At 40.0% G+C, this 26,091-nt stretch overlaps 1 protein-coding gene across 5 annotated transcripts in view; it reads right to left on the bottom strand.

Annotated features, from left to right (window-relative positions):
• The window catches only part of pcbp4 (poly(rC) binding protein 4), a 159,890-nt gene that overhangs the window by 14,337 nt on the left and 119,462 nt on the right, over positions 1 to 26,091 (bottom strand). For all 5 annotated transcript variants that reach the window (XM_088071014.1, XM_088071012.1, XM_088071019.1 and 2 more), the window contains 4 exons: positions 19,389 to 19,430; positions 19,179 to 19,257; positions 13,545 to 13,600; positions 4,068 to 4,237 (listed from right to left, as the gene is read on the bottom strand). In XM_088071014.1, coding sequence (XP_087927140.1) covers positions 4,068 to 4,237; positions 13,545 to 13,600; positions 19,179 to 19,257; positions 19,389 to 19,430 — 347 coding nt within the window. The remainder of the gene's footprint in view (positions 1 to 4,067; positions 4,238 to 13,544; positions 13,601 to 19,178; positions 19,258 to 19,388; positions 19,431 to 26,091) is intronic.

A 26,091-nucleotide genomic window follows, 5' to 3' on the forward strand; every position in this document is an offset into this window, starting at 1 on the left:
TGTGCAAAACAGGGCTGCTCGATTACGGCAAAATTTCTCCTCCTTATACCTCTCCAGGTATCACTACTACACAAAGTGCCCCAATCACAATATTTAGCTCAAAATCCACAAAAAACAGCCCAAAATGAAAGAAAATCTGAAAGTCTGTGGAGCGCAGCTGCATAGTTGTCACACTCGTGTTTGAGCTGACCGATGCTACAATATGATGATATGGCTAAATGTCTCTATATGACGCGCTGAGTATCCTCCACGGACGGTGTGTCAATGTACGCATGTCAAATACATTGTGTCTTTTCAAAATAAACTTCTACCTTCACAGGAAATGTACATTTTCTGCTCTTCAGATGCAAACAGTCTTTTTCTAAATAAACTTACGATGTCAGTTAAACACCTCGTATTTAAGTTTATTTCCTCGTGCAACAAAAGCACGTGGTTAGCTTTAGAAAATAAAAATCATGGTTTGGCTCAACATTCATATAGGAAATAAACAGTGGGCTCCTGGGTGAAAGTCCAGGGTCTGCTGGACCAGTCCACCTCCCTGCCCGTCCTGTTAGCCAGATACGCAACCTGCTCTCCTTTGAGACAACTTTGGGATTTCTTGACATTTCAAGGATTTTAGGACATTTCAAGGATTTAAGGACATTTGAGGATTCTAGGATGTTTTTTAGGATTTGAGGACAAATCTAGGATTTCTTGACATTTCAAGGATTTTAGGAATTAAAGGATGTTCTTCGAATTTTAGGACATTATTAGGATTTCTGGACGTTTCTTGGGTATCTGAACATTTCTAGGATTTTAGGACATTAGGGTCTTAGCTAAGACCTCTGTGGGGGGTGTGGGGGATCCTCCTCTGGCTCTTTTTTTGATCAACAAGCTCTATTTTGATGCTGTTTTATGCACTCTGGCACCTTATGGAGACTAAAAGTACAAAAATAATTCTCAGTGTGAATCACTTTATTTTCATTGTAAATTAGAAAAAGGTATGGGGGCCACCTGGCACCCTGTCAGGGGCCACATTTGGCCCACCGGCCGTCAGTTGAGTGTCACTGCTAGAGGGACTTTGCAGCCTCTTTGTGTGTAAGTCTGATCCTGAAATCACTGACCACACAGCTCGAGTTAAGAATGAGAGCAGGCCGGTTGAGAGCATTTTACATCATATTTCATTAACTCTTGAGATGTTTTGTGTAAAAATCTGAATTTACAAAATTACAAAAGTGCTCAGATAACTGTGGTGAAATGAAACAAGTTACATTCGTCCACTGTAAACACAAAAAGATCAGATTTTAAAGTTTTATCCTCACGCATGAGAAATAATATGATAAATTCTCTGTTGAAGTGAAACGAGTCACAGATGCTGCAGCGTTTCATCTTCGTAATGTAAACGTGGTACAATTCAAACCATCAGCAGTATTTCAGCAGGATGTCTCCTGGTGAAGACGATGGACATGAATAATGATTTAATGAATAAGTAGAGTTGTGTTTGATGTACGCCGCTGCAGGTTCACACACATCACACACACACTGAACACGGCAGGGCTCGTTATATAAGTCTGAAGGTACGTAACGTACAGATTCTAATTAGCATCTTCTCCGTGATGCTTCGTACTTTCAGCGTTTGATCAAAGCGAGCAGGCAGCTGCTTTAACTGCGACGCCACAATGGATTCAAACTGAAGAGAAAAGACTCCAGAACACAAAGAGTCATTTCACTCAACATATCTGGTAGTCTGAGTCGCAGCTGATCCAGCTCTCACTGAGGGCTTTACTGGTTGCTATGACAACGCCCTTTCTTACCACAAGAGGACTGATGATGATGATTATTATTATTTCCTCCAGTTGTTCAATTTTTGTTCCCTCTAAAATGCTTCATTTACTGGAGACGGATGTAAAAAAAAAAGCACAAATGTAACTAGTGACCACGAAATCTCATCATCTGTTCGTGATGATGCTGCAGGTTCGGACCTCTACACTTCCTGTGAGTGGAAGACCTTCTCAGCTCAGCGATGCAGAGTCGAGCCTTGAGCTGTTTTCTTGGACTACACAAGCACACTCGTGTTTCATGGATGGGGCCTCGGGATGGGAATCCTAAAGATGTGAAATGGTTCGTCTTTGGAAGCAGCTCGTTCAGTTTCCAGATGAAACCAAAAAGATCAAGAAATGTTTTTTTTTTTGTTAACACGTCACATTACATTTTCAATAAAAAATAATAATAACTGTAACCTCAGTCCTCAGTAACATGTTCTGAAAGTGGCTTTGAAACGTTCCTCCTTTGTTCTCATGTAACATTGTGTGAACGTTTTATAAAATAATAAACGTTTTGTGATCTGTCACCTCAAAACATCACCAAAACATCCTCGCAGTGTCACAGTTAAAACGTTGGTCAGCATTTAACTTTACAGGAACATTATTTGTTACGGTAATCATCTTTAAAACGTTCTTTGAACATTAGATTAAAATGTTTTCTTTAAAACATTATTTTAACTTGTAGCTGATGTCAGCACATGTTGTGGGAACGTTCCCTGCTGGCCGGGGAGCCGCAGCTATTTTATAAACCGAACACCTGAGCAGAGTACAAGGTGGCCGACACATCATGTGACCTCGGAAATTTAAAAAAGTGTTTCCACTGCAGCTTTTTACAGTCGCCTGGATACCACCTCATGCCAGCGTAAAAACTTGTTTGTGATAAATGGGAGTTTTTTCAAAATTCACATGTTTAAATTAGGCGTAATTTATATTTACAATTTCAATTTGCGCAATTTGAGAGTTAATGGAAACCCGCCTCGTGATTCAGTTTATCTGCGTTTCTGCGGTCGGCTGATGGGAGGAGAGACTGTTTAAGCTTTGACAGTTTCATCCGTCTGTTGACTGACTGGGAAGAAAAAAAAAAATATATATATATATATATATATATATATATATATAAATATATATATATATATATATATATATATATATATAAGGAAAAAGAGCGGATTTGTCGTTGATACTCCAACGTCAGTCTCTCACCTTCCCTGACCTGACATTTCAGACTGAATGAGTCTGACCCATCTGTACACAGCCGGTGTGTGTGTGTGTGTGTGTGTGTGTGTGTGTGTGTGTGTGTGTGTGTGTGTGTGTGTGTGTGTGTGTGTGTGTGTGTGTGTGTGTGTGTGTCTGTGTGTGTGTGTGTGTGTGTGTGTGTGTGTGTGTGTGTGTGTGTGTGTGTGTCTGTGTGTGTGTGTGTGTGTCTGTGTGTGTGTGTGTGTGTGTGTGTGTGTGTGTGTGTGTGTCTGTGTGTGTGTGTGTGTCTGCGTGTGTGTGTTTTGCTCGGCCCGTTCTCCCTGCTGTCAGTAGTAGGACCAGTGGTAACTGAAATATCAATTTCCTCCAGAGTCCAATCATGAATTTGCATATTCATGGCGGTGCCTGCGTCTCACATTCAGAGCCTGATTAGACTGAAGGAGAAACTCACTTGTTCTCTGCGTCAGAAATAAAGCTTCATTTCTTTAAATCACGTGACGACTGAGGTGATACATCCTACAGATATGAAGCTGTCTGCACAAGAGACCAATGAAACCACTGAAGCCTCATTCAACATAAAGTCACATTTTCTTTGCTGCTTCTGTCTAAGAGGCTTTCAGCTGTACGTAACGACGTCCTCAGACTGTGTGACAGATGAACCTTTTCTGCACAAGTATCGAACATGCTCATACAAAAATAACATTCACGAGAAAGAGAAAGAAAATGAGTTAAAGCCAACCTGATCTAATGTTTAACCAGAGTATTTTTATCCAAATAGAGTCAGAAAATAACAATAATAATAATAATATAATAATATTATTATTAAAAAGCAAACAGTACACCTAAAGTATCTAGTGAGGAGGAAAAGGAGAAAAACCACGTAAGTGTAGAAATCTGCTGGTTTTGAAACAGCTGTATGTGGACTGAACTCATTTCTGTTATTGGCGTCTCAGTTCTGAGCTGCAGCTCGAATTCTAGAAACAGCAAAGTCAAATATTTTGTAATATTAATATCTGAGCCACAGGAACAGGTTGTATCCGGATACTTTTCTTTAGTTTGGGTGCTTACCATGAAGTAATCAGGTACTGAGCCAGGTTGATGGCGATCGGCGTGCCGGTGATGGTGACGTGGCGGTCGCTGGTGCTGTCGATCTGACTGCCGATCTTGATCTGAGCCCCCGAAACCTGCCGGATCTCGTTTATCTTGGTGCCCTGGCGACCAATGATGGAGCCAATCAGCTGTGAGGAGGAGGAGGAGGAGGAGGAGGAGGAGGAGGAGAGGATTAGAGACTTTTACTGCAGCTTTTTGGGTTTCTCAAAATGGAGACTGTAATGTTTTATTCTTAAAAAATGAATAATAATAATAATAATAATAGCAATGATAATAATAATATTAATAGCTTAGATTTTGAGAGCGCCTTTCAAGACACCAACAATTAAAAAAATAATAATAATGATAAAAATCATAAAAATGAATGATGGAAGTAGGGAAAAGGAACAGGAAAGCTGAAAAAATACTTACATAAAAAAACATTAATTCAACTACAGTTACAGTAAAGGTAAAGTAAGTAGCTACTGCCGTTATAAAGTTAAATAAAGCATTGTTAGTTCAATAAAGTACTGTTGCAACGAAGATGATAAAGATAAATATAGTAGTTACAATGTTGTAAATAAAATACTGTTGTAAAAAAGAAATTAAATATTGTCATAATTAAGTAAAATCAAATATATATTATATTATGTGGATATTGTAGGTATATATTATATAATATTACATGTAATAATAATAAGAACGGTTATTATTATTATTCTTATTATTATTGATAACTTTATTAATAGGGCACGTTTCATAAAAGAAATGCAGCACAAAGTGTAAACAGAAAGGATAAACATAAAACACGCCAGCAAAGCAATTCAGCATAAAAAAAAGACAGTTTAAAACAAAAATCAAGTGGAATCAGAAACAGCTTTTATGTAAGTGTAAAAGCTACTTAAAGGCCGAGTGATCAGACGTGTTTTTAGCCATCTTTTAAATATTTATTGAGCTTTGGGTCACACTGACTGGCTTTTGATTGATTGATTGATGAAAGTTAATTTGGGATCAAAGATACTGAATAAAGTTACTTAATAATAAAAAGTATTGCATTAACTGGACCGTGACAAAATTTTGTGGTGTGGCCCAGTTTTGAATTAGTTTATTTAATTTAGTTTCTTACTTATTTCCAGGAGCGAGCGCTCAGAAGAGGACGGACTGAATATTAGAGACGAAACCACAGACACGGAAAACTGAGACAGGCCTTCACCGTCCTCATCCTCGTTATCTCTGACGTCTGTCTGAACACGGAGCAGCAACAGGTGGTGAACTCTGACTCATCTGCCCGACACCAGCTCCCTGTGTGTGTGTGCGTGCGTGCGTGCGTGCGTGCGTGCGTGTGCGTGCTAAACTGGTGCCGGTGGGGGTTTTGTCATGCACTGGATGTCGCAGTAACACACACTGTGCTCACCTCGGTGTCAGCTCACACCATAAACGTGTCTCGTTAACATGTTGTTGTTTTCTCTAAAAGTCAAACGCGTTTGTGTCTCTGTAACATCTGCAGCCGAATTCACACAAAATGATGCAAATGTTCACAAATCAGATAGAAACTCACAATAACTAAACAGAAGGATTTAAATACACTCTTGTGCTTAAGCCCCCCTAAACTTTGATATTATATTTACTTTATATTTTATTACTCAGTAAACTCTTAACCAAAATACAACCACAGCATACAGGAAACAAGTATACAGTGTTCAAAAAGCAAATATTTCAGAATAAAACAACTTCAACAGGTTAAGGTTGCAAGTATTTAGTTCATTTATATACTGATAGTATATATATACGAATGTATCTATAGTACAGATAATATGCTATATATGACATGATGAATATATAAACTGTGTAAAATTTATATGTAAAGAAATACAATAATAGCAGTAGTATGTGGATATTTAAATTATAATATAGATAATGTGCTGAGTGTGTAAAGTGTGAAAAATTTAAAAATGTGCATAATGCTAAAATACAATGTATTCAACTAGCAAGTTGAAAATATAAATACTTGCGCAAATATATCAAATCCATGGAGGTCTGAGACTTTAGCACAGTAGTGAATGAGCGAGGACTGGGATCAAACCAGACATTTATTTCTCTCTAAGAAAACAATAAATCTGAATAACGCTGAGACGGCTATATGGGGAGAAGTGTTGATGATGTGCTCTGACGATGTGAAAAACATGAATATATTTAAAGGATTGTGACAGCAGAGATAATGAGGAGCCGCAGTGTCAACAGCAGGGAGGGTGTTCATGTAATGCAATTAAAAAATAATAATGACGCTACAGAATCAGTGTACAAACAGATAATTAACTCTGCGCGGCTCATTAGCCTGAAACACATCAGACGCACGGTATTAAATATCTTTATCATTTACAGTTAATTATTTTTTTTTTACTTGTTAAGAAAATTAAGAGACAATAATATAGAATAATGCTTTTCCTCAGAGGGGAGTGATTCATTTCAGGTTAATGATTTTTAATGAAAGGAAATGTACTTATATTTCCAGTTGCTGAATATTATTATTTTAACTGTGATCACAGTAAAGAGTTGGAAGCAGATTCTATAGGACGTTTTTAGTCTGTCTGGCTGCATAACCGACTTCCAGAAAGCTCTCTATTGACTCACAGATAGTCCTCTTTTACTGCTAATTTAATAATAATAATATAATATAATATAATAATAATAAAACATAATATTTTATTTATAATGCACTTTATATTTGAAATGAATCTCAAAGTGCTACAAGATAAAAGCATAAGCACAAAACTGATTTAAAGAAAGCAAAATTAAAGCATATTTAAAAGTCAAAAATAAAAGCAGGTAGAGCAAACAGCAACACATTGATTCAAAGTCATATGTTCTGCTAAAGAGGAATGATTTGAGTCCTTTTTAAAAAAAAAAAAAAAAAGTGCTTCTGAATTTATTTTGTCTCTTTGTGTCTCTGTGTGCAACTTCATGTTCTCACTGCAGACTGACCAGGTCTCCTTAGACAAGAGGTTATTGATCTCAGTGGGCTGACAAATGTAAGAATAAAGATTATTACTACTATTATTACTGTTATTGTGACGGAGCGGCTCCGTCATTGACCGCGGGCAGTGGACTCATGCACGCACACAGACACACGCGCGCACGCGCACAAACACACACATCGCCGCAGCGCCTCTGGCTGTGGGCTGCGCGCGCAACACGCTGTGTGTGTCCCTCCGTGTTCACCGAGCATTTGAACACCTCACAATAATCTGTGTTTCTCTCTTTTTGTGTTTAAGTAGCTACCGAGAGCGCGCACTCAGCTGCTATATCTGTGCACACGTTCACACACACGTTCACACACACGTTCACACGCACGTGACGGCAGACGCTGCGGGCTCACCTGACGCTGCGGGCTCACCTGACGCTGCGGGCTCACCTGACGCTGCGGGCTCACCTGACGCTGCGGGCTCACCTGACGCTGCGGGCTCACCTGACGCTGCGGGCTCACCTGTCCGCCTCCATGTCCGGACTCAAATGGCAAAACAGAGCCGAACTGTTTCCCGCGTTAAACAGAGCGCTTGCGCACCATGTCATGTGACCCACGTGATTTTGTTTGTCATGTTTAATGCTGTTTTGTGAGCAATAATAATTTGTTTTGGGTTAGTAAAGGAGTCTGAAAATAAAGGGTTAACTAATATGTATCATGTCAAATACACTGCAGCTGTAGGGGGCTGTTCAGGACTCTGCTGTCCTATATTGTATTTTTTTTAAATTCGATGACACGCCCAGGGGGAGGGGCTATGAGTTTAAAAAGGGGGCCATGTTGGACAGGTAAATTACAGTTTGAATGGGTTTGTGTACAGAGTGTGTTTTAGACTTATTGTAGGAGCTGAGCTGCAAATACACTGATTACAAAGAAAGTCATGCCAGGTGCATTAACACAACCAAAATTATCAAAAAAGAAAGAATGAAAAGTAAGGGTCCCCAAGGGTTAAATTATTATTATTACTAATAATAATAATATATGATTTCTTTCTATCTACCAACTGTAGCACAGTCCTCACAAATCGCTCTCAGTTTAATCAACACAACATCTCAAACGGAAGCATTTCCCGCGGTCCTTTTGTTTAAAACTCTTTGACCGGGTTGGACACGATCACGTGACATTCGAAACACTAAACTTTCTCAGAGTTACGTGATGCAGTAACAGCTCCTGTAGCTGCTGCTGCATCACGACGGAGCCAGTTCCTACTGACAAAAACATCGTTTTTTTCTGTTTTTTAAAAGATATCAAATCATTTTCTTGAGTTTTAGAGGTTTAAATGCATGTGGAAGCACAAGAAAAGTGATGTTAATCTTGATGTTAAAGGGTTACACACACACACACACACACACACACACACACACACACACACACACACTGATGGCTGCAGAGTACAGGTCAACCATTATGAGCTTCAGTGTCCTGCTCGAGGACATGGAGACATGTGGACAGGAGGAGCTCTACCTGCCGAGTCACGTCCCTCAGCTCTGTTTTTAAATCATCTCTGAACGAAACTTCGACACAACAGACCGAACTCTCCATCAATCCTCTCTCCCTCTCTCCTCTTCTGTTCTCTCTGATCCTCTTCTGACCCAGATCTTTCCTTTATTCACACAGTTATTCTCCTCTTTCTCTGCATCCTTCACTCCGTTTCTTTCAGCCCTTCGCTGCTGCCGCTTCCTCTCTTTTATAATCTTTACTTTTCTCTCGTCGCACCACAAACATTCTTTCCAATCGAGTCATCCGGACAAAAAGCTCTGATGTCAGTTTGCTCTGTGTGCTAGAGACGGCTATTCCTGGAAAGAGCTCTGATAATACAAGTGTGTGTGTGTGTGTGTGTGTGTGTGTGTGTGTGTGTGTGTGTGTGGCTATAATGACACTGTGAGAGACAGAAGACAAAGTGCCGGCTGACAACAAACAGGTTCAGGACCATTTGTGTGAAATTCTCCTTTAGCTTCTGCTCGACCTCTGAAACGACCTCACTGAGTCATAAACTGACTCCTGAGAGTCACACACACACAAACACACACACACGCATGCATGCACACACAAACACACACACACAAACACACACACACGCATGCATGCACACACAAACACACACACACAAACACACACACACACACACACGCATGCATGCACACACACGCACGCACGCACGCGCACACACGCACACGCACGCACACACACACACGCACGCACGCACGCACGCACGCACACACACACACACACACACACACACACACACACACTATCAGAGCCCTGGCACTGTTTGATTATAAGAAGGTTTCTATATCACATTTATTTTCACGCAAAATACTCATAAAAATATGCTTTTTTTTTTTTTTTTTACATGTCTGTCCATCAACCCGTCTTTTATTCATGCGTATATACCAATGTACTAATTTTTAACAGCAAATCAAAATATTTTGGAGGAAAAGGCAATCAGAGATAAGAGCTTGTTATCAATATAATGAGGACATTTTTAATTAATCTTGTTGTTCGTTAATTAATCTGGCAAGTTGCAAAATGTTGATGCTGAAGGTGCCGGTTAAATGCTCCTCTGCACGAAAATCTTATATAAATCTAATAAGTTGCAGCACGATTAAAAGTTTGTCGGACTTTCAGGTTTTGTTCTAGCCGTCATTATTTCAATCCAAGGCCACGCAGGCGTGTTACGGAGCCATGATGGAAAGGCGAGCCCCTTCTACGAGGGAGCGGCCACGTATGAGGGATTTCTGGGAGCTGATAGTCCACGATTTCACAGAGGAATTGTGGGATCAAAAATTCCAGATGATCCGCTCAACTTTTAAAGTTATGCGATGCAAAAACAGCTCTGTGACGCTGCACTGATGCTGATCCTGCTCGACGCCGACGGCTTCCTCCAATATTATTATTCATGCCTCCACTATTAATATACACATACTCACATAAACTGCAGTATTGGCATGTAACATCACCTGTTATCATGTATTATATTTATCATTTTATATCTATTACGATTGTTATATGTTATGATATTGTTACGGTGTTGCTGTGCAGCTCTCTTCCTCCCTCTCTTTCTCTTCTCTCTCTCTTTCCTATTTATCATTTTGTCATCTACTGTAATTTAATTGTTTTTAATGACATCTGCTGCTCGTCTGTCCGGCCTGTAAGAGGGATCCCTCTGCGGTCGCTCTTCCTGAGGTGTCTATCATTTTATACCCCGTTATCGGGTATTTTTGGGGAGTTTTTCCTAAGCCGATGTAGAGGTCTAAGGACAGAGGGATGATGTAAGACTCTGAGGAAAACACGAGGGAGACATAGCATCATCATTCCATTGCAGTTTTGTGAAATACTGCTTTTTTGAATGGCCTGTAATACCACCTCATGCAAGCGTAAAAAAGTTTTTTTTGCGAAAAATCGGAGTTTTTCTAAATTTTACGTTATTAGGGGGATTATAAATTTGCAATTTCAATTTGCGCAATATGAAGGTTACTGCACACCCGCCTATTGAGAATGGGTAAATTACTGCCCCACATTTGGTTGGACTGGGTGGCTGAAAATAACCTGAGGCTGAAATGTTACCGTGAGGAAAGAACGGTGGTGGCTTTTATGAGGAGAAACAAGTTTGGTTTTTCCGACTTTCTACGAGGTTGACTGTTTGGGAGATGTGAGGTTTCCAGAGGACGCTGTACAGCGGTTCATGTCGCCCCTCTGAGCAGCTTTCTGTGGGTGCTGTTGGGTAAAATCAGCTTAAAGCTGCAGAGGAGAGGAGGAAGAGGACGGACCGAGGGCTATTTTTGGGTGATTCCCTGCTGCCCTTGTAATTTGGAAGGTTTACTGAAGGAGAGAGAGAGAGAGTGTCAGACAGGGTTGTTGTTAAATCTCTAACTGTGAGCTATAGGATGTCATTAAGCTGCTCTGCTTGGCCTGGCTCAGTGACTCATACACACACACACACACACACACACACACTCACACTCACACACACACACACACACACACACACACACACACACACACACACTCACACACACACACACACACACACACACACACACACACACACACACACACACACACACACTCACACTCACACACACACACACACACACACACACACACACACACACACACACACACACACACACACACACACACACACACACACACACACACACACACACACACACACACACACACACACACACACACAGGGTCTTAAGCCGCTCTCTGCTCTTATGTCTTATTCAGGTTATTCTTTCAGGTCATCTGAATGTGAACATGTGTGAGTGTGTGTGTGTGTGTGTGTGTCTGTGTCTGTGTGTGTGTGCATGTTAAAATCGCACAAAAATCTGAATGGAAATTTGGGGACCATGATGACGACGATGATGCTTAATTTAAACCTGCGAGGCGACAGCACCTGCAGAGGTGCAGAGATCTCGTCAGAGTTTGCTGTGAAAACACGACCTCGTGCTCGTGCTCGTGCTCGTGCATGTGCTCGTGCTCGTGCGTCCGTCCTTCATTGTTTGGCGGACCGTTCATCCACAAAGACTCGGTGTGAGGAAACGTTGTCTGAATGTGAGCGCGCAAGTTCCTGCAGAGAAACCATCAAAAGTCTCCTGCCATTAGATACTGAGGGATGAAAGAGGGAGCCTCGGGGAGGACGGAGCAGGAGAGTCTGTGCTGTGAGAGCTGAACTTGGCTGCGGCGCTCTGTATGAAATACGGCGTCTCTGCTGTCCCTGTGGTCGCCTGGTTGTGCCATGAAAATATGTAACATGACTCATATTAATCTGACGTTGCAGGTGTTGCAGAGTCTCGAGAAAAAGCAGAAGTTCAATCTGAACTGATTCCAGATTTCTGAATCACTGATTGGTGCAGCGCCTCAAATGATTCAAACCTGAGTTATTAATTTCAGAGCTGTCAGCATGAAGGTCCATACATAATACATTAATTTCTTTAAAATCACATTAATCGTCAGCCAGCATTCCTGTCTTTAAGAGGCTGTGCTGAATTTGAAAGCTACAGTGATGATACTGGTATCATCTGAAACTAGAAGACCCGAGGAATCCAGGGATACAATATTTAGGCGGGCGGGTCAATAAGTGACAGAGCAGCGTCGTGAGTAAGTTATTCACAATTTACAGAAACATTATGCAATAGTCCAACTTTTCCAGCAATTTTTGAAGAAAACCTTTTGGTAATTTTTTTTTAATATTTGAAGAAAACATTTCAGCTTCTTTTTGGTGATTTTGAAAACATACCCTCAAAATCAGTTTTCTTCAGAAACCACCAAAATGATACAATTCATCACAGCCTGAAACTGTTAAAACTGAAATTATTGTTGAATCTTTACATTTCCGGCAGTCCTTGAACACATCATGTGTTATTATACAGGTTTTAGAAACTGATCGTCATGACTTTTCCAAAACTTTCATGATATTTTTAGTTTTCCAAAATGTTTCCAGGCCTGGAGATTACTATTTGCAAATTCTGGTTTTCCGACGGTATGAACGCTGTAAAACAGGAATAATGCTCAGTTAGGCTGCGATTACGCTGTCAGGTTGAGGTCGTGTTATTCTTTTATTTTTCTTTCATTATTCCAGTTAAAAAACGATAACTATATGATATTTGTGATTCAGATCAGTGGATAAAAAGTCGTGTCAGACTCGTCTAAACAGTGTTGACGCTCGGTGAGTTTTGGGAGGAGCGGCAGTGTCGTGTGAGGAAGTGAAGCGTCGCACAGCTGAACACCGACAGCCGGATTTACCGCCGTGATGGACGAGAGGAGGGAGAGACGAGCGGGACAGAGACACGGTGGCCAAAGGCTGTCTGATGAGCAAAAGGTCAGCGCTCTGACCTCGCGACAGTCAACATGTCCATCAAACGTCAGGCGTCCTTGAGCGCGACACTGAACTGTTAGCTGTCCGCTTCACTGCCTTCATACCGGCGTGCCGTTAGCGGCTCTGCGGCGCAGCTTATTTAGAGAGCGGAGCAAAGAGTCACATATTTAACATGTGCACGCACTGATTTAGTGTTTTTATCACCTGACTCTTGAAAAACAGCTGAGCATGATTTTACTTTTTATGTGCTGCTGTGAAAGATTTAAAATTAATAAATCAAAACAAAGAAAAGTTAAAAACAGAACAAATGATGTGTGTTTCCTTCTGTGTGCAGTTACCGTGTCCCTCCGTCATTAAAAATATGTGTTAAATAATCATTGTTCAGATGTTTGAACACGTTTACATCTCACGTGACTGCGGGATCACGTGCTAACACGACTGTCCATTTCGGTTTTCGGTTCCTGTGATGGACAGATTTATGGGACGGATTGTGCTGCAGGACGTTCAGAGCGATTTTCACACTAACCACAAAAGTCTCACCCGATCAGAGCACGTCTTCTGTTCAGATCCAGATCAAACATTAATGCACGCTGACGTCTTTCGTACTCACATCGTTTGGAATGAGGAGCTCCTGAGATGTGGTTTGGGAGTTAGTGTCCACCGCTCCTGAGACAGAGACAGGCAGAGACAGTGAGACAGAGACAGTGAGACAGAGACAGACAGGCAGTTAGGATTAAATGATTTTATTTCACGAAAGCCTTATTTATATTTTTGTCCTCGGACACAGAAAACAGACACCCGACAGAGAAGCGCTCACACAGATGACTGAATTTCACTCAAAGGTTTAACCCTTTGAAACCTGGGTCCACATCACTTTTCTGTGCTGCTTTCAGACGCCTTTAACAAGTATTTAAACCTTTAAACCCGAACAAATTGGTGTTATTTCTTTCAAAAATGTGGGAAAATGCAGTGAGCAACTTGGTAAAAAGTTCCACTATTTTCCATAAACTAGAAGATTTAGAAAAGTATTATTTTTTGAAAAGCTGGGGAAAATGTCTAGGGAAAAAGGTAAAAAAGCTAGAAAACTTTATGTCAAATTATAATAATTCAATATTTGTGCTATTTTTCAGATACTTTTTTTGTACTTTATACCAGTTTCTTGCAAGATTTTGGGTCATTTCTTCTTAAGTTGCTCATTGCCTTCTTCCCATGTTTTTGAAAGTGATCAACCAAATTTGGTTTCAAAGGGTTAAAGATTTTATGCTGATGAGTTTCATTTTATTTTACACGACATCAACTTTCTTTCTTTTCCTTCTGTCCTTCCTTCCTCAGGCACAGCACGCTAAACCAACAGTCCCTCTCATAGAGTGTGTGTGTGTGTGTGTGTGTGTGTGTGTGTGTGTGTGTGTGTGTGTGAATTATTTTCACGTCCACGACTGATGAGTTTAATACCAGCGACATAATGGAATAATCAGCCATCCATATCCCCACATGATAATCTGCTCACCGGCTCTGCTGTGCGCCGTGCATGCGTGGTTAGCGTTTGTCTGAGAAATTAGACGACAAAGTGTCTCTTTAACCGAGAAAAATGTGAACAGGCGCGACCAACACGCGCTTGAGTTCACTCTGCATGTACAAAAACACTCCTCTTCCTCCTCAGAACTTTGACTTCAGGAAAAACTTCAAACAGCAAACATTTTTCATGACTTCAAGTAAACGTGAACCACGTTCATCAACAGCTCCATCACAACATCCAATCACAAACTCACACAACTCTACAGGAGAATCCAAGTCTTATTCCAGATGCTCAGTGTTTTCACTAAAATGTGACAATATAAAACACGTAGGTTTGCCAGTAGCATATCCTGAGCACGCACCTGCATACAAGCATTTAACCCTTTCAAACCTGCTCAAACTGACTCGAATTCTTTCAAAAACATGGGAGGAGGGCAATGAGCAGCTTAAGAAGGAAAGACCCCCCCCCTTTTTTTCCCTTTTTCTTCAATTCACATGCATAACGTTGCTTATTCTATCAGTTTTTTTAAAGCACGAATTGACGAGATGCAGGTCGGTAACGTCAGTTATTCTGAAAAATACCACCAGACACAGGCTTGGCTCAGATACAAAACATTTCAGCAGTAAGCTGCCTTTTCGCCTGTTTAGCTTAGCAGGTAGAGTTAGCATTTAGCTTAGCTTAGCAGGTAAAGTTAGCATTTAGCTTAGCGGGTAGAGTTAACATTTAGCTTAGCTTAGCAGGTAGAGTTAACATTTAGCTTAGCTTAGCAGGAAGAGTTAGCATTTAGCTTAGCGGGTAGAGTTAACATTTAGCTTAGCTTAGCAGGTAGAGTTAGCATTTAGCTTAGCTTAGCAGGAAGAGTTAGCATTTAGCTTAGCTTAGCAGGCAGAGCAAGCCCCCGTTAGTGTGCCAGGCACAGACGCAAATTTTACAGAGGGGCCAAAAATGGAATTACACCGTTCAAGTTAATCACGTGAAATCCCAGAAATACTTTTCCTCATTGTCAAAAGAAGCGTCTTCGTTCACTATCTAGATTTAAACCACCCAGGTCTATGACATTTGGAGAGTCTAAAAGAGCCGCAAGATTAAATTTTTTAGACCGGCATTCAGGCCGCCGTTAATCTCTACGATGCATCCAGACTTCCCTATACATACATACATACCTACACACACACACACACACACACACACACACACACATATTAGGGCTGGGCAAAATGGAATAAAGTCCTATCACAATATTTATTTTCATATCAGTCGATAACGTTATACATCACGATATCCATCAAATCAGTATTTCTGTGGAGCTTAAAGGTTCCTTTGACTCCTCAGTGAGATATGAAGATATCATCAGGTTCATTTAGGTTAAATATTTATTTTCTGTCAGACATTGAACATGACAAATATACTGTAGAACAGCATCACCAGCTGGAGGACCTATTCTACTAAAACTCACAGAGGTCCAGGTACTAAAATTTCCTCCCAGCAAAGGTCCGAGCCTCAAACCTAAAATCAATATCACCATTAACTGAACATTTCTCTTTGATTACGATTGAAGAACAATTATTTTGCTTTTTGCTCTTTTTTTTGTGGTTTGTTTTTTGCCCTCATAGTTCACTGACACAGTGTCATGTGACCATGGTGTGTTCGAGTGTAATAAACATGTGATTTATTATCATTTAGCAGGCTGTTGAACATGTAATATCATAATGAAAGTATCCTGTTATCATTTTAAATCAGCTTACATTTCAGCCATTATTTTCCTGTTCATGATCTTTTTATTTTATCCTGAATTGTGCAGTAATTTGAAAAGTCTGTTTAAATGTGAGAGCTGCTAATTATTCATTAATAATCAGTCAGCGTATATCGCCCAGCCCTAATATATATATATATATATACATATATACATACACACACACACACACACACACACACACACACACACACACACACACACAAACACACAGATAGTCTTGGTCTCGGTCAGTATGGTCTTGACTAGTGCAGACGCAGCAGCAGTGAGGAGTTTCAGAGACGTCGAGCGTGCTTCAGTCCTCACTGACAGGAAGTGTCCACTCTGTTAAAGAGCGCTTCAATGTAACGGCGACTGACCCCCGAAAGCTCCTCGTGGTCCTGCTCTGCATCACTCGAGCTCCCTGAAGAGGAGCAGGAACACGAGGAGTTCTCCTTGAGAGAGCGGCGCTGAGTTTTAATAATTAATGAGTGAAATGTTAATGGAGACGAGTCATGGAAAACTTTTGTCTTTCCTTCTTAAATTCTGGAAATGTGGCTGCATGTGTGTGACGCCTCGCTGTTCGCACTGTTGCACATTTAGTGTTCGAATGAACCCTTTAACGCCTGGATCGACATCAGCTCGTCTGTGGTGCATTGAGACGCCTTAACCAGCATTTTAATCTCTTAAGTCTCAGAAAATAGAGAAAATAGAGAAATATATTTCAGAAATATAATGAGCAACTTGGCACGGCAAACTGTAAAAAAAAAATGGTATAAGGTGAAAAGGAAATGATCCTGAAAATGAGCTTGGATGTATTCTTACATATTAAAAAACTAGGGGAAAATGTTCAGAAAAGTGTTTATCATTTAGTGTAAAAACTGTGCTAATTCAGCACTTTTTTTTTTGCCATTTTCTTTTTTGTCTTTTTGTCACTTTACTATTCATTCATTCTTTTGTTCATTCCTTTATTTATAAATTTTTGCTTATTTTCCAGTAATTTTCTTGTAACATTTTACATTTTTTTGCAAATCTTTGGGCAATTTTTTGTTAAGTTGCTAGTTGCCCTCTCAATATTTTAAAAGAAATCAAACCAAATTATATATTTAAAATTATTCTACAGAAAAAAAATCTGCACTTTCTTGGTCATTTTTTATTTTTGTTTGTTATTTTACTTTTTTTTTTCTTATTTTCCCAGTATTTTTCTTGTACCTTTTCACAAATTTCTTGCAAGTTCTTTGTCATCCTCCCATGTTCAGGTTTCAAAAGGTTAAAAAAACCAAACCAAAAAACCCCTAATTGTCTGCATTGTTGCATCTTTGATTTTCACTCTTTAGCCAATTAGTGGAGTCGCAGCAGCATGTTCTCTGACTCCACAGGCAGAGTTTGACTTCCAGCCGTCGGCATGTGAGCACAGCTGGACGCTCCGAATCAAAGCAGACACACGGGGAAGAGAGAGCCGAGCTGCTCGCTAAAATAAAGATCATAAAACATTTATTATCTCATTATGTTCTGACGACTCTTACAAACTGACTGACGGCAAAAACAGGAAGTACGTTTAAAAAGATCAATTCGGAGCATGTGTGATAAAATTAATATTTAAACAAAAAACACAAACTCTTCTGTGTTTTTGATGCAGTGAATGATGAAACTCCATGAAATGACACAATGATGTCTTTTTTTTCCTGAAATGGAAATGATACATTTGATTTTTTTATTTTTTTGGTTGAAACAGTCGCTGCAGTTTTTGTGTCGGAGGAGCTGAAAACCGAAAAAAGAAAAATACTGAAGAGCTGCAACAAAAAAGTGACTTCAAAGTCAAATGTGCACAGAGGAGACAACCTGCTGAGAGCCACTGCAACACACACACACGCACACACACACGCACACGCGCACGCGCACGCACAAAAACACAACCAACTACAAACACACAAACGTGTGTGCTGTTACGTACACGTCTGTACGTGCATTACACGTGACATTTTGGGGAATGTTTGATGCACGTTGGCGGTGAACCATCCAGCGAGCTTCACATCTGCGAGAGTCACAGGAACCTCTGATTGGTCTAAAGACTCTCGCAGAGCATTATGGGAAAACAAATATGGCCATGACCTTCAAAGCTAGCGATGGTAAATGATCGATTACGGATAAAATACGGACAAAAAGAGAATACATTTCAGATCTGTGAGTATGGATTCATTGTAAAAGTCCCTGAAAAGACGACGCATGAGTCTCAGGCTGGATAAGGAGGCTCCTGCTACGGTCGCAAGCTCGGCTTTATCAAACACTAAAGTCATGAAATAAGAACTAATAATTTATTTAACATTTAAATAACACAAACAAACTCAGTGATGGAGCAGTGGTGCAGCAGCAGCTCCGGTGTTCAGCGAAGTAAAATTACTGAAGTTAAAAGATCAGATTTCAGGTCACTTATTAAACCTTTTCTTCATAAAGTTCAAAAATGTTTTTTGCTTTCTATGTTCATAAACAATGATCTGTATTCTCAGGCCTCTATAACATTGTCTGAAAACGTTCTTCCTTTGTTCTCCTGTAACATTGTTTATTTAACTTTACGGGAACATTTTTTGAAATTATAAACATCCTTAAAAAGTTCTTTGCACATTAGATTACAATGTTTTCTTTAAAACATTATTACAACTTTTAGGTAACGTTGTGATCAATAACTCGGCAAATAAAAGTGACTGAAAAAAGTGTCTTTTCTCGGCTGATGACCCGAATCATGGACACACAAATATATCTTCACAGTGGTGTGTGTGTGTGTGTGTGCGTGCCTGCGTGTGTGTGTGTGTGCGTGCCTGCGTGTGTGTGCGTGCCCGTGTGTGTGTGTGTGTGTGTGTGTGTGTGTGTGTGTGTGCCTGCGTGTATGTGTGTGTGTGTGTGCGTGCCTGCGTGTGTGTGTGTGTGTGTGCGTGCCTGCGTGTATGTGTGTGTGTGTGTGTGCGTGCCCGCGTGTGTGTGTGTGTGTGTGTGCATACCTGGTAGAACTTGTGAAGCTGACTGGCTGATGGGGGCGAGGCCCTGCTGCTGCATTGACAACTGGTGGAGTTTTGCTAACTGCAAGAGGAACGCAGAGGTAAAAATAAGTCAAAATAAGTCAAAATAAGTCAAAATAAGTCAAAATCTCAACACTCAGTGACAGAAAACTTCGTCTGAAGATCGACGCCGTCGCTCGGTCGGTGTTTTACCTCTGAATGTGGAATGCCGTAGTGACTCTGTACTGCGTACGTCTGAAAAAAGAAAGAAAAGAGTTTCACTAAAGTGAAGAAACAGCACGTCCGTATCCATGCAGCACGTTCCCGCAGCAGAGGGCAACACTTCCGCCGCGGGAAGTGTTATATTTATTTAATTCGTTCAAAGTGAGGCCTGTGTTTTGGCTCTGGGGCTACATATTGGTGGAGGCTCTGCCTGCAGCGCGAGGAGAGCTGACTTCCCTCCCTCTGAGGTAAAAATACATTTCATCTACAGCGTTATTTAAAGTCTGTATTCTAAAAACTGTGAACGACACAAACATTCAGGCCTCTATCAGTGTGTGAAAGAAACACCTGAACACTGGAGAGCGGAGGACGACTCAGCAGGTTTTTGATATGAATCAACATAATACGGTACAAAAAATCAAAAGCAGATTGCTAATGGATTTGATCTCGTACATGCAAGATTTTTTAATTATTGACTTTACGTCTGAAACAAAACGTCTGACATTATTTAATTCCAGTAGATTTTAATATTGATATTAGAATGAGATCACTCATTAACCCTCTGGGTCCCGAATAACATCATTTCAATTCTGCCTCCTAACGACAACAATGTCCCGAAACTGCCTTAAAAATACTGTGTAATAATATCATTTTGTTTTTGTAGATTATCAGACCCCGGGATATGATTCCTTTCGTTTCCTTAGAGGACAAAAATGTCCTCTTCCTAAACTGCTATATAAATAATACAAAAACATTTTATTTATTTATTTTTGTAGTTAAATCTTTTAACTAACGTCAGTCCTGATCATCATTATTACAAAATACTCATTAATTTTCAGAGTTTTAAAATAAATCTCTCCACTGTTCTGGATATCTCTGATGAAAATTAATGACTTTTTTGAGATCTTTGGAGCTCATGACTCAAGTAGGAAAAAAAAGTCCTCCTCCCTGCAGGAGCTATATTCATTTTTTTTAAAACTTCTTTAAATTAAGTACATAAAGAAGCACCTTTCTGTCACAACACGTCGAGGATTCATGTTTCGCTGCTCCTCTTAGCACAGAGACACTAAAAAGACGACTGTACAAGGACTCTCACTCGATCACCCCGAATCTCCTGCGACTCCTCGTCTGTGTTTATCTCTCCAAGATCACAATTTAAATTGTTTTTAGAGGCCTTCCCAAATCCCAAACTGAACTTCAAAGAGAATGAACACCTCCATAGGCAATGCAGCGCCAGGCGGAGGGTGTGCACACATGCAAAAGACTCTGTGCATTACAGAGACATTTGTGTGTCTCCCCGAGGTTCGGCACACCTTACATAACAGATTTCAGAGTTGTTATCCTTGGCGCAGACTGCAGTGCCACTCGGCGCTGAACTTCTGACTCCTGATGCTAACTCAGGGATTTGGGAGGAAGAGCTGTTTGCAGAAAAAGAGCTCCCGCCAGAAAAAAGGAAGGCGTCTGTCTCAAAGGTGCAGCAAAAGTGGACCTGGGTGCGCTCGGCCTCCTTCATATTGTAATGCCTCTCCTTGATCTGGAGATATGCCCGTAAATATTTATACACGCTGGCAAACCTGAAAGTCCACAATGCATGCCTGAATCCAAACGGTCCGCGCAGGCACGGCACATAAAATGCCACACGCTCATAAATATTCATCGGTGGCTTAATACGGCACACATCAGAGCTGCAGCAGGCGGGAGCCGCTCCAGCTCTTCTGGGCAACGTCTCCGAGTAGAAAATCAGTTGTAACTCGACAAAAACCGTACAGTGACTCAGTTTTGGTTCCTGTCTTGGGACTAGAAGTAAAAGGGTTTAATAAACGTTCTTAAATCGTGATTTGTATTCTATCTCTGGTGATATTTAGGAAAGCGCCAGAGGAGACTCTTCCCAGCGAGCAATTTTTGGTTTTAAAGATGTTCTGAGAATAGTACGATGCAACATTTGGGAATTTTTTTCAGCAGCAAGTGAAAGTTCCCAAAATGTTCCTCTTAAACCTTTAACCTGGGAACAAGGCAATGAGCAACAAAAGAAGGAAAACAGCAAGAAATAAGTATAAAGGACAAGAAAAATTACCAGAAAATGTAATAAAAATAAAATAGAATAAAAGAAAATAAAATTGGCTCATTGACATTAAAGCAAATAAGTCTGTGCATTTGTGTGCAGTCAGGTGACAGTAATCATAGATCTGGACGTCCTAGAAAAGTTTAGTCTGTTGGGATGTTCAGGGGATAATGTCTTTGAAACCTATTAATATGATTATGTTGCATTTCCAAAGTCTGTAAAGTGGCTCTATGAGTTTTTTTAAGTTTTGAAAAATTATTTTATGAAATAATATAATACTGTAATACTCATTAAATAAACTAAAATGTTGAATGATATGACATATTAACTATTTATCCTTCTCAAACACATCACAGCTAAAACTTTAAACTCGTCTATTTAAAGCCCAGTGAGGTCTGAGGAGTCACAGCCGTCTGACGCCGGCTCTTCTGTATTAATGACGGTCGGTGGAGCTCAGCATCGAGCGTGATAATGACCCTTTCAAACTCAAATGTTATTAATACATATATTAATTAACGATGCGCGGCTTTCATGAATATTCATCAGTTTATTAATGCAGCACGGATCAGAGACGAGGTGTGAAAACAGCTCCGAGCGACAAACAACAAACAGAGCGCTGCAGCTGATGAACGACTGTTAGTTCAGCTGCCAGTGAAACACACACAACACACACATCACACACATCACACACATCACACACATCACACACATTTATCCATGTACCAGATTTATCAAATCATAAAGAATGAACTCTGTTTCAACCTCATCTTCAAAAAATAGTCTTTGGTCTAACATTAGTATGAAATAAATAAATAAATAAATAAATAAATAAATAAATAAATGGTGTTTATCAGAAATAAATTTGGTCATATTGCATTGTTTTCTTTATAATAATACATTTGATAATTTACTGTATTGACACGGTAAGAAGTCACTACATTTCATTCAGAAGAAATCTGTAACAAATTGTGGTAAAAATAATGAACAGTAATGTTGGGTTTTTATCAAAAACAGTAAAACACTGGAAATCTTGATGCTTTTTGGAGCCAAAATTACTGCTGTAATCTACTGCAGAATACTGTAATAATTTACGTACAATGAAATGATAATATACCCCCCAAAGACCAAAGAAAACTAACTAATGCTCGGCTTTGTGAATCTTGATACTTTTTGGAGGGAATAGTACTAAACCCCAAATCTACAGTAAAAAAAACTGTAATTATTTACAATAATATGGTAATATACTGTTGAAGAAATTTTCGGTATTGACACCGTAAAATAAGGGTAAGACATCTGTAAAAAACTGCTGTAAAAAATAGTAACGTAATGTACAGACAAACAAAAAACTGATGCTTTTTGGAAGCCATTATTACTGCTGTGAACCTTAAATATACTGCAGGATACTGTACAAAATTTTAATAAAATAGTAATATTCTGTTGAATAATTTATGGTATTGGCATCGTAAATAAAAAAATAAATTAAAAAAACAAACGTGAGAATGCTGTTCAGTGCAGCTGCCAGTAATTTACTGTAAATTTTAAAGGTACATTTGTTTCATTGCACATTTACTTCATCATGTCTAATCTATTCTTTTAACGTTTTTAATTTTTTAACCCGCTGACGTACTAACTTTGCTCTCTGTAAACATCCTCACTGCAGTGGTTTGTGTCTCGAACTGGTGGCTTGTTCTTCATGTCAGACGTATCGTCACAGCTGATTTTCAGATGATAATATCATTAAAAATCCTCGCAGCTTTAATCTTGAACCAAAGATTAATGTTAATCCCAGAGACGAGTCTGACGGCTGCAGATGGATCTGTCGACAGAAGTGAGTGATTTCACCAGAAAATATGCAGAGAGATGAATCGTCATCCCTCTCTCTCTCTCCATCGCTCCCTCCCTCTCTGCAGCGTAAATTATGAATAAAAAGCATTAATCGGCCGCACAGCCACTTAACTCTGCACTAACCCTCCTCACAGCCTTCTCCTGTCACTCTCCCTCCACGCCTCCCTCCTCCGTCCCACCGCCTCCCTCTGCATCCGTCCCTCCCACCGTCCTCTTCTTCTCTTCTCATATCCCTCATCTGGGTCTTTTTATTCTATACTTTTAAAAATTAAAAAATTACTTTAAAAATGACTTTTAGGTGACGTGATGGAGCCGGTGGCAGCCATACTGGCCGCTCACTGGAAACACTGAGTGAGAGGACAAAACAGTGCCGTTTTTAAGATGAAATAATCATCTGATGTCTTAAAATCCTAGAAATCCATGAAATGTCTTAAAATTTTTAGAAACGTCCTAAAATCCGTAAAACATCCAAAAAATCCTAAAAATGTCCTAAAATCCCAGAAATGTCCTAAAAGCCTAAAAAGGTCCTAAAATCCATGTTTTTAAAATCTTAACATCCTAAAATACAATAAATGGCCTTGAATCCCCCAAAAAGGCTTAAAATGATAGAAATGTCCTAAAATTGTATAAATGTCCTAAAATCCCGGATATGTCCTAATACAGAAACGTCCTAAAATTGTGGAAATGTCCAAAGATCCTTAAAACATCCAAAAATCCCAAAAATGTCCTAAATCTGAGAAATGTCCTAAAATAAGAAATGTCTTTAAAATCCTAACATCCTAAAATAAAATAAATGTCCTTAAATCCCCCAAAATCCCAGAAATGTCCTAAAATCACACTCGCGCCTGATGCATGAAGCCGTTTACACTCACTGTTCGGAAATTTGACACTAAAACAACTTTACAGAACATTTTTATGAGAAAAACCGTGAACATCTCCGAAGTTTCTTTTCCTAACCCCGCTGTCAGACACGAGGCTCCGCCCACAGACAGCATGTGGTCGGCGGACACTTCGCCTGACACAACTTGAGAGCTTTTCAAACTGTCTCTGCCCTCTGTCCTCCCCCGATGTCCCCCCTGTCTTCTTGTTCAGTCTCTACCTGTCACTTCCTCCCTCCCTCTGTCCTCCCATCAGTCCTGCAGAGCCTCCATTAGCTCCTGTTACTGTTGTTTTAACTGACACTCCCAAGACCCTGCACCACACACCCACAAACACCCACACACCCACACACACACACACACACACACACACACACACACACACACACACACACACACACACACACACACACACACACACACACACCACTTATCTAAAGTTGGCTCTCGTGCACACCGAGCTGTCAGAGTGATGGAGTAAAGTGCTCTTCTACTGCAGTTTGTCCCCGTCTGTCTTTTTCTGTCTTTTGACCCGTCTGTCCGCCCGTCTGTCCGTCCGTCTGTCCGCCGCGTCTCTCTTTATACATTCACTTAATCTGCATTAAAGTCAGTCAGGTGTTCTGTCCTGATTAACCTGTTTATAATAATATAATAACTCAGTAACTTCAGTCAGTGACAAAAATCGATGTTTTAGTCAACATCAAAGACTCTGATTATCGTAATCAATAATGATCTATTTCTGCTCTTAAAGGCTGAGAGTTAAATGATTTATTTTAAGGTTTATTTAACTATTTACTTGACAATCTAACTTCCTGTCCTGTCACAACATCCTCTTTTTAGGGTTCGTACACGTTTTTACTCATAAATTTACGTGACTTTTCCAGGAGTTTGAGGCAAATGTTCAAGACCTTAAATTCTCTGAAACAACCGTCAATATTCCTCACTGGTTTTATTTCATTGCACATTTTTACAGACAGAAAAGGTCATTTTTATTTTTTAAATGTTTTAGTGATTTTAAGGACAAAAATGCCTTTGCTTTCATTTTTTTAAATGGCTTTTTTTCCTTTAAAGTATTTTGGTGATTTATTTTTTCCATTAAAATATTTTAGTGAATTTAGGGTTTAAAATGCCTTTGTTTTACGTTTTTTTTTAAAATGCATTTTTTTTCTTTAGAGTATTTTGTTGGTAAAGAAAACATTTTAATGATTTTTTTTCTTTTTTTTTTTTTTAAACAAATTTTAAGAAATGCCTTTTTTTTCTTGCAAATGTTTGGCTTTGCAGCCTCGCCGTGGCGGTGATGTTAGGTCATGTGACCTTTGTGTTGTTCATTTAAAGCCTGTGTTGAATAAAACGTGTAACTATCATAAACGTTTGTTTACCACAGATCTTATTTTCCGCGGTGATCCAAAATCCGATGGAAAAATCCCACCATTTTTTTGACGAGGGAACCATGGCGACGCTAACCTCCACATCGACGTACAGAAAAGCGTCTATATGTTCAGACAATAAACTTAAAGCCTAAATCTTTGTCACTCGGAGTTTTGTGAGTCAGACGTTCAGTCAGAGTGAAAATAAAAGCTTCCTGTTCTTCTCTTATCACAACGTCTTCTGTTTTTTCGTGCCGTCAATCACAGTTTAGCCTCGCTGCCACGGAGCTAATATTAGCTCTGACAAACCATCACGCCATCACTCTCAAAGACAGGAAAAACGACATGTTACAGCGGAGAGGACGGACGTCAGCGGGGACAGGACGGACCGCTGCAGCAGCTCCCCTCCACACGGTCACGCTGCGAGGCCGCAGGCTCGCACATGAAAAGTATTTAAACGCACGAGGAATTTGGCCCGAGGCCGCGCTCTCCGCTGACACGAGATAAATGTGTGAGCGGCGAGCCAGCGGCTTCGGCGGCTG

Source organism: Plectropomus leopardus, chromosome 2 (assembly GCF_026936395.1).
Source record: "Plectropomus leopardus strain MGB_pleo_1.0 chromosome 2, ASM2693639v1, whole genome shotgun sequence".
NCBI classification, from domain to species: Eukaryota; Metazoa; Chordata; class Actinopteri; order Perciformes; family Serranidae; genus Plectropomus; species Plectropomus leopardus.